Here is a 9837-nt window from a genome sequence, read left to right as displayed (position 1 = left end):
AACTACTGCATAGGAATGTTAAGAACTGGATACGCTCCTGTTTAACTGACAAACTCTGCCCTGACAGACTAAGCTGACAGCTGAGTAAGTAGATACAAACTCTGCTTTTATCAGGCATTTCCTCTAAATACCTTTGCATAGCCTAACTGTGGTATCATAAGAAGAAACAACCTCTCCCTCTAATACAATGCCCACAGGAAAAGGTTGTTTCACCAGAGAAGCTGTTCCCAGCACAACCTGCTGAAGTTAAAAAAAAAACCAAAACAAAATAAAAAAAAAGCTTTTGCCCATGTTTTGGACAGTCTTCAGGGAGCAATTCCCCATGGAAACATCCACCTGGCCCACATGAAGCGGAACCCCCGTTCCTATACTCTTTGTAGTGGTTTCTCTTCACCCCCCCATCTAACCTGGAACAGTGTGCAACTCCTCCTGACCAAATACAAAGGATTTCAGTGTTACATGTTCCCTTTGCTTTAACTTAAAACCCCAAAAGCCCCATTTCTTCAGCAGATAAGATTCATGAGCCTCACAAATATGTCTGCCACTCTCCACCCCCCCCCTAAAAAATAGAATAAAACTACGGTTTAACCCAATAATGGGCAAGGAGAGTGGGGGCCTAAGTCCACTACTGCTATGTAGTAACATGGGACGAGGGACTTAGTCCTTTCGTCTGTTCCCCCAACAGTAACGAACCTCCCCCCAAATAAATAAATAAAGCAAATCCTGTTACCGAACTTGGCAAAGCATTTTTGAGATACATGGATTAAAAGCACCTGTTTACTAGAGTGATATTATTATCTCAATTACTATTATTATTAACAACGTGTTTGTTATAAATACCAGCGAAACCAGGTGTAGGTGAGTGGTTTTGTTCCTCTCGTTGGGGATGACCTGGTTTGTGTTCACCTTTGGACGGTCAGAGTCCAGAAGGGATTCTTTTTATGTTTCTGCCTGAAACCAAAGTCCAAGTGAGCAAGCGAACACCTGAAGCACCCAGAGGGCAGCTGCTGCTTTTCCCCCTCTCAGCTCCTCAGCCCTTGCCCCTGCTGCCCTCCCCGTTTGCAGAATTCAAGTTTACACCGGTGCCACCACACTAAAACATGCTTTGCTGGAAAACTCAGGAACAGGTACTCCACCTCCCTGCTCACACACAAACAGTAGGCATTCCACTGAAGTAAAAAAACCCCAAAAATCTAAAATAATAAAAAAAAAAAAAGAAAAATAAAAGAAGAGTGAACCACGATAAAACCTGCAAATGCCTTCCTAAAGTCCTCCTCTCGCCTGTGTGACGGCGTCCCCATGCTGAGCTTGGGAGGGACGGCCGCAAGGCTTTTCACACCCAACTTCTCTGCCTCCCACGCAAACTCTCTGCTCCAGCTGTATCTTAGTTCAGGGACTGTGCTAAACGTAACTGTACCCTTTCCCCAACGTGACCCTGAAGCCTGTCGTTTACCACAACTGAACCAGAGGGTGGAAATACTACACCTTTGAAAATTCTCTTGAAACAGCGTCTTTTTTAAAATCGTATCTCTCAACAGAGCTCCTTTTGTGTGTTCTGTAGGTTACCCTGCTCCCAATCATACCAGCACCTAAAATTGCTTTCTGAGACTTGAATGTATTGCTGGCGAGACAATCAATTCAAGTGGTAAGGTGTATAATATTTAGAGATAAAGATATATATATTTAAAAAAACCCAATAATAGTAAATTCCTGTAATATGTCTAGTCTGATATGAAAGCTCTCCCTCTACAGAGAGACATCTGCTGTGATTACCTTACAAAATATTAAAAAAAAAACACACACAAAAAATAACTTTCTCTGTGAGAAATAAAAATAAATCCTAGTGCAAATATAAAGCTCTGTAAACCTGGTCCTATGAGAATCTATGGTTAGTAAACGGCAGTTAAAGCAGGTTTATCCTCTCACAGAGAGAGCTCACATCATGGTTTCCACAATGATATGAGTTGGCTTGATCAATCCGCCATTCGAAGTTCCATTGGGGCAGAAGGGGGTGCCACTCTCCGTTTCTTTGGACCACCGATTCACTTCCTTGGGGGCAGCCACCGCCTTTATCCTCTGAAAGAAAGAAGAAAAGTGACAGTGAGAAGACCAAGCGACCCCTGCGTCTCCGTGCGCAGGATGGAGGACGTGGCAATCCGAGGATGAGGATGGGGGCTGTCAGAGCCGTGCGTATGCCACATGGCTCCGCAACGACGTGGGGCCCCGAGCTGTGGAGCGCCGTGTTCAGCTTCTGCTCAGCTGCAGAGCCGGGCTTGACGCAGGCAAGTCAGACCCGCGAGGGCACTCATGGCATCCTGCAGCACCCTGCATGCTGGGCTTTCTGTGCTGCAGCTGCTGATCAAATGAGGCGCGTTCCCCTTCCTCATTTAGAAACAGCTCTGCCTTCTAGCCCAGCCGTTCAGTGCCAAGTGGCAACTTCTCTCCTACATCTCAGTGCACAAAGGAAGAACTAAGTGGCATCTGACCAGTGTTTACTCTCTTTCCTAACATGGCCTTTGAGGAGTGTTTTGGCTACTTTTAGACTTGTCTCTCAATTGATGGTGACAATGCAGGCAGGAAAATAAACACTCATGCTCTGGCCACAGCTGAAAAAGACCATTAACATTTGGAGGAAAACAAATGCAAGCATTTGTGCTCTGGGAAACATTCTTTTTTAACTCTATTCTCTCTTTTTTTCCTAACCCAAAGTGCCCCACTTTCTCCTCCAAGAATACCCTGGACTGCATTTAAGATGACCTCATTAGGCAAAACCAAAACTAATCGGAAACCTTCGAAGAGAATTGCTAAGTTTCACGCTTATGCAGTCTTTAAAAACTTTCCACTGGAAGAAAAACAAACCGGGGGAACCTGTGCTGAACTGTGAAGGGCAAGAGATTGCCTGCAAATCCAAACCTGAGAGAATCTGCACTGCCAAGTCTGAATCCGACCCAAAGTTTTTCAAAGACTGGGGCAACCTGGATCCAGTGTTTCAATTTGATTAATTAGGAATAAAAAAAAATAAAAATTAAAGAAAGCTAAGCTGCAAAGTGAAGCTCATTGGCAGGAGGGTTTGACTTTTATTCAGTCTCCCAGAGCAAAGGCCATGCCTGAGAGCCACACAATCCACAGGTGGATCCAAATTTCCCTGAAATGAGCTCTTACACAGCCAAGTTTGACCCAGGCTTCTCTCTCCTTTTCTCAGTGATTTTTTAGGATGGTGCTTCCTTGTCCCTGCGGGCTGGAGAAGAGAGACCTAGCACTCGGAAACACCCCAGTCCTGGAGCGCTTGTCTGCACATGGAGGCAACAATTTGCCAGGCTGAAAACTGCAGAAGTGGGACGCAAGTAAAGTCACTTGGCGTTTGTCTGAGGACAGAATGCTTTGTGTTTGTTCTGTTTCTACTGTTTGCCCAAAGGACAGGTGATCTTTAACTGCCTTATTTGCATTCACTGCAGGAGAGGCACCCAACTTTGCCCTACCTGGACAAGGGGGCAGTTCTCCAAGCACTATGCTTATTTTGTATAAAACACAGCAAGCTGAAGCTCCCTCTCCCCTCCAGCCAGCCAACCAGTTGCTCTTACCTCAATGAGCGACCCATCTGACTGTATGATGCGGATGACCATCACCATAGGGATGCAGATCATGGAGGAAAGGGCGAGAACCCAGCCCAGGCCAATTGCCCAGTCTGGGTATGTGTAGACCTTGTTGTAGGTCAGTGGTTTGTACTTGGCCAAAGAAAAGATAAAGCACCCCTGTGGATGAGAAAAGAAAACAGAGTGAGGCTCAAAAAACGCTGAAAGCTGTAGGGCTCTGGTGTTACCACTGGCCCTAAGGAAGAGAGGCACTGAAAGGCAGAGCTGATGATACCGTATGTATTTTAAACCAATGGGGGAATTAGTCTTCAATTTAAATTATTGAAAAAGCATCTGCATCTGCTTATAGCATCTGCTGCTTGACAACAGTGTTAAGCGATGGTGCTGAACAGCTGCAGTACACTGCCTCTTCTTTTTGAGGGCTCAAATATTCGGTGTACGTTGCAAGGAGCTTACCGAGATGTTCTTCCCAGCCAATTAAATACTTCACGCTGAGTGCCTGTCTCAGACTGCTAAAGTCTTTTCGTTAAAATGGCCTAGTAGTCCTATTACTTAAAGTAGGGACTGCTCTTTGGAGAGCGAGTTTTCTGTGCCATGAATGTAGTATTTTGCCAATCCTAAGAAAAATCCACTTAAATGTTGCCAATTGCAGTTTGCACAGGCAAAGTGGAGAGCTGTCATGTGAACAGCTAACATCTGAGAACATAATGCCTTTTGAGGGGTTTGTTCAAGCCTTCAGCATCTCTTTGCAAATTGCTCTCTGAATGCAACAGCCTGCACTTGAAGAGAAGTGGTGAGAGGTGGCCCCGAGCAGCCGCGTGGAAGAATTGAAAGGGCACGGGTCAGTACTCACCACGCAAAGAACTGGAGTGATCACAATCCAGCTCCATTTCATCCAGGGACCAGGTCTGTATCCAATCATATCCTCAATGGCATCATAAATATTATCAGCGCCTGTAACAGACAGTGAGCGCATTTTTAAGGACTGAGCATATAAAAGCCACGTAAGGACTGTAGGATTACAGCCTCTTTCCTACCCCCACACCCCAATGGGTATTTAAAGGGAAGATGAGGGTGTCAGATGTGTTGCTGAAATGCTTCCCATAGCTGTGAAGTTCAAGATAATTTTCTCCTTGAGAAAGGCTGGGGGAGTCTCTCATCCTATGCATCCCCCATTATTCGGATGCGGGAGGGCAACGCCGAGCCCTCCTGCCCCCGTCACATGCCCACTCCTCTCCCCAGACTTTCACTGAACTTGCCAGAAGGATCACCCTGGGAAGGACATGACAGCAAATGGTACCCCCTGCTTCTACAGAAATCTGACTGATGCAAAATGAAGGCTTTGTTTTGCTTTTCTAAGGACACGGAGTACACGAAGAATCAGGGAAATAACCAGTCCCAAGCAGCAAACATCTTCTGATGGTTCCTCAGCTACCGTCTCGGGCAGCTACAGAGGCTACTGTCAGTCCCTGGTACTCGGCATTGCCTGAAAATAACGGGACAGAATAAACTTTCCCGTCAGCTTTCTTTTTGTATTTTCTGTTTGATTGGCTTGCCCCCTGAGGACATTGCAGCGCTGAAAAGAAATGCGCTGAGAGACAAACAGAAATTTTCACGGCTGGCCAAACTTTCAACTCTCATCTCTAAACTTAACACATGTAAATGCTTAATTGTGCCTTTATTAATTACCAATGGAAAAATACTCATTTTTGTGTGGAAAAACACTGCAGGCTGGCTTCATCCCAGATGCATACTTGTCTCCCAGAGGTCAGTGCAAATTTATATTAATGGCATGTGTCTGTTGCTGGGAAGAAGATTCTGGGATGGCTGATGATTAAATGTTTGGCTAGCAAAATTGTCACTGACTCATCAAAAGGTATTAGATGAAAGGATTCTCACTTACCATAAACCCAGGCTACAGCAATACATTCAAAGAATGCAACCCACAAAAGGCATACACCACTAGCTGCATAGTAGTCAAAGAGTTGAAAAACATACATGCCACCCTGTAAAAAAGAGACACAATGGATTACGATCCAACAGGGAAAAAACCTGAACATTTCAGACCCAGCTTCCAGTAACCAACATATCTGAATGATCGTTGTCTAACAAGAAGAAATACCAAGCAAGTAGGTAAGGTAAATATTTGGCATTGCCTTCCCCAGGGAATATACATGTTTACTACAGGAAGCATTCCAAACAAGATAAGGATTAAACAAAATTAAGCCACTTAGTATAATCTTCTGAGACACTTATATCTTTCCTCTTTAAAAGTATTTTAGGATGGGCATTTACAGAAACAAATGATGTAAGGAAGTAACAGGTCACCTAACGTTAACACCTCCAAATACTAAACATGGAAGTCGGTTCATCAGGAGGGTCTTCATTTATAAATTGAGTGGAAGGACTTTTTTGTAAGAATAGTTCATTTTTTTCTTTCTAACTCTCTTGACTTATACTACTATGTTAGAGTCTTGGCTCTCACTACAGTGGAACTGTATATACCCGCACTTTTACTTGAAATGCTGTGTTTGTTGGGCACCTCCGTTACAGGTGCTATTTTAACTTCCCAATCGTGCTCTTCCAGTTGTTTTAAAAATCTGGCTTGGATTTTAGTTTGGAGATAAATATCACAGCAGTGCAGCCACTGGAACATATTCCCATCTTGTTTACACTAGAATAAATCCAGTGGTATTTAATCGAGTCAAGTCTATGTAACTAAGATAAAAATCTTTCCCTGCATGCACTGGATGGATTCTTAATCTGCTCTGCTGAAGGTTCCCAATGTGTTTCATCATTTAGAGCCAGATGTTAATATTCATACTCATGTTGATTAGTACCTGAGATCAGATTGAATTTAATGAGATTTTATGTCTCTGTTCCTCTGACTGAAAAGGAAGGAGTATACAGCTTTCAAAATGCTTTCAGATCTAGGGATGAAAGATACTCTGTAGATCTAAGGAGCACTGCTCCTCTGAGTGGCTAATCCCATGCACTCTCATTCATAGCTAAAACTGGTCTGAAAACTGGCTAAAAAGTAGGCAATTTCCAGCACCAGTGCTACTCACCTCAGTCACCATAGTTAGTCCCAGAAGATAGCTAAGGAAACATACTATAGCGATGAAGATTTCCCGTCGGTAACCCTTCCTTAGGAAGGATGGGTGCAGATCAACTAATGACGTGATCTGTCCTTCAACTTCAACAAACTAAAGGGGAAGAACAACAACAAAGAAACGTGACTTGAAAATTACCCACCATGTATTTTATCCAGGCTCATACTTCAACACCCTATCTTAGTCTGTGGCAAAATGCTGCTCTGAGTAAGTAAATCAAAGCCATTCCTCTGTAACCCAGAGGTGGAAGCGTGGGGGTAATTTTCAGGTTGGAACAAGCTTTCGGAATTGCTGTTCATTTCCTAGCAGCCTTACAAACTACCAAAGGGGCTCTGTAAATGCAAGCCACAAGGATAAAGGAAGTTAATTTGATGACAGGAAGGCACTTATGTGGCTTTTATGTTGTAGCTGTTCCAGACGAATACAAGATGTACGCTAGAAAAGAGGCAGAGAGAAACCCCTCCAAAAAAGCATGAGCTAGAAGATTACCCCCCAGCCTTTTTCTGATGTGCCAGAAAACCTCACAGGTACTAGTTAGGTTAATGCCACAATTGGATATAATTCTACTCGTGGGCTTGCTAGTCAAAATCTAGCCAAGGGAAAGCAAGCTTTGATGTGAAACAGCAGCTCGTCTTGCCTGAACTTGTCTTTTCTGAACCTGTGAGCAGAGTACCGCTGGCTGAGGCTCTGGGGTACTTCTGCCCCATACGAAGATTTGGTAAGCTATTTGCATGTGTAAACCAAAAACGAAGCTCTGAATAGATAAGCTGAAAAGATCTTACTTTATCTAGCTTCACAATAACTGTATTTGTACTTACTTGCCATTGGAAAACTACATGTAAGATATGTAACTTGAGTTAATCAAATAACCCAGACTGGGTTTGAATACAAGTTTAAAGTTAATTGGAAACCAGATGCATTTCACCCATTGAGAAAAGCAACTCCTGAACTCCCCCCAGGCAAATCCAAAGAAAGGTTTATTCAGCCTGGCAAGGTACGTAAGCACCAAGTTCACTGAAGACATGAGGATACACCATGGAGAACCAAGGCTCCCTTTGTAGAAATGATCTTCATTTCAAGTGGCTACATCATCTTGCAACTAATGAGCTACCACAGGGGGTCTATGAAATAGCATTACCTCAAGGAAAGCCGCCTTTTCCTAGCCAGTCTCTGTCCTGCTCTTACAGTGTGCCCACAAGTGCCCTGTAACAACTCTCCCCCCTCTGACCACAAGCTGGAGCTCCGCTTTGGATTGTGCTGCCTCCTGTCTTGTTACTTTGACTTCTGTAAAACTGGTTTTCTTTAAATGCAACCCTTTCCTTTGGGCTGATTTGATCTTAAACTGCACCAGCATTCCAGAAACCTGTTTGACTGCACTCCAAAAAAACAGAGGGGTGGAGGAGAGAAATTAAGCACTCCAATTAGTTTTAATCACGCTACGCAGTGAGGAGCTTTCTAAAATTACTAGACAGCTTCCAATTTGCATAAGCACAGGGTTGTTGAACCCCAGCATCGGGCACTTCTACATTTACTTTGGAGCGATCGAAAGTTGCTCACTAGAGTTCAAAGACTAAACCGTAAAAAGCAATTTAGGGCAAACGGAATATAAAAATGTAAGAGATGAAGTACACAACAACGGGGTAAAAATCCATTCACAGTTCTCTCCTCATACAAGATAGCGTTTAGGCTAAGTGACCATTTAATCCTTACCAATTTATTTGTTTTTATATAAACTTAGTGACTTTCCACTTGAGTGCAGAAAGCTGCCTGTTGCCCTGAAAACTTCAGCAATTTTGAATGTGTAGTTACTGCATAATCCCTGGTCACCCATGTTTCCTTGTAAGTGGACTATCTAGAAATGATTTACAGGTTCTTTGGCAGTATTTAGTCCAGCATTCCTATAAGCAACCACTAGGAAAAAATAATCTAACTTCTTGGACCGCAGTTTTTGAGTTTTTCATGCTCACTAATTAATGGCAACGTGTGCTATATATTTAGTACAGCTGGAACCTGAGACGCTCTCTGGCCTGTTTGGAGGTGCTGAATGACGTGAATGACTGAATGCTGGTGACGTGCAGTCAGCAGGATCCCACATTGCTTGGCACCTCCGAGCCCAAGGCCACCAACAAAGGCTGCGGCTTTGTCCTCTTGACTTTGCATGAAGCCACCCTGGATATACTGTAGAAAACATTTTGTGCTTTTTGTGCCTCATGATGGCTTCACTTTTCTTTTTTGGCACTTTGTAACTATCAAAGCCTGCGTTCCTAGTGGTTATTAATTCTTATAGAGTGTTTTAATGATGGTGTATACACACTGCAGGTGATCGCAATGGCAGAAAGTACTCTGCAGAACGGATTGCTGCAGTCTTTTATGTTTTAAAATGATTAAGCTCTTCCCCAAAGTAGGAAAATACTGCATCGCAGCAACCAAAACAGCAGTATTTTGTGGCCAGACTGAAAGTCATATTTAGGTTAGGGAGGACTGTCCTAGTCTTGGCTCCATTAGCTCCTGATGACAATGTCTTACTGAGCAACATCATACCGCAAACCCACAGTCACCAGGGATCAGGTGCAGCCCCCGCCCTAAAAAGCAACCCAGATGAATTCTTTTTAAGCAGCATTAGAGGTATTCTCTTCTTAACTCTTGCCTGTAAAAGCACCTTTTCTCAGTCAGCAGTGCCGATACAATAAGCCACGTATCTCCCACCCATCGTACTAACCTGGCTATCCAGTCCAAGCAACAGAAGCATAATAAAAAAAAGGATTGCCCAAAAGGTGGGCAGCGGCATCATGGACACAGCTTTTGGGTAGGCGATGAAGGCCAGGCCTGGACCTAGAGAAAGAGAAAATAGGAAAGGGGGAAGGGAAGGGAAGAGAAATAGTAAGTACCAGCTCTTTGGTAAAGGTAGCCACACTCAAATGCAGGAATGCCTGGTTCCGTTCAGATAAATCCAAACGCGGCTGGAAATACCAGAAGTGAAACAGTTTGGCTCTTTTATCTGAAATCGAAGCACGCATGACTACAGCAGAAACCACAGGCAAACCCCCGAGGCCATTGCTAACAGATCACCAGTTTTAACATCTGTCTCAAACATGCCAATAATGGAGGTGGTCTAACGCCTGCCTTGCATG

General features: G+C 43.8%; 1 protein-coding gene across 9 annotated transcripts in view; it reads right to left on the bottom strand.

Moving 5' to 3' along the window:
- Nucleotides 1-1519: 1519 nt before the first annotated feature.
- The window catches only part of SLC6A6 (solute carrier family 6 member 6), a 114705-nt gene continuing 106387 nt past the window's right edge, over nucleotides 1520-9837 (bottom strand). For all 9 annotated transcript variants that reach the window (XM_037387035.1, XM_037387040.1, XM_037387036.1 and 6 more), the window contains 6 exons: nucleotides 9426-9538; nucleotides 6662-6799; nucleotides 5497-5599; nucleotides 4447-4547; nucleotides 3582-3752; nucleotides 1520-2076 (listed from right to left, as the gene is read on the bottom strand). In XM_037387035.1, coding sequence (XP_037242932.1) covers nucleotides 1936-2076; nucleotides 3582-3752; nucleotides 4447-4547; nucleotides 5497-5599; nucleotides 6662-6799; nucleotides 9426-9538 — 767 coding nt within the window. In that variant the 3' untranslated portion in view covers nucleotides 1520-1935. The remainder of the gene's footprint in view (nucleotides 2077-3581; nucleotides 3753-4446; nucleotides 4548-5496; nucleotides 5600-6661; nucleotides 6800-9425; nucleotides 9539-9837) is intronic.

Source organism: Falco rusticolus, chromosome 4 (assembly GCF_015220075.1).
Source record: "Falco rusticolus isolate bFalRus1 chromosome 4, bFalRus1.pri, whole genome shotgun sequence".
NCBI classification, from domain to species: domain Eukaryota; kingdom Metazoa; phylum Chordata; class Aves; order Falconiformes; family Falconidae; genus Falco; species Falco rusticolus.
The sequence above is the reverse complement of the archived record's forward strand: the minus strand, read 5'-3'. Positions and strand labels throughout refer to the sequence as shown.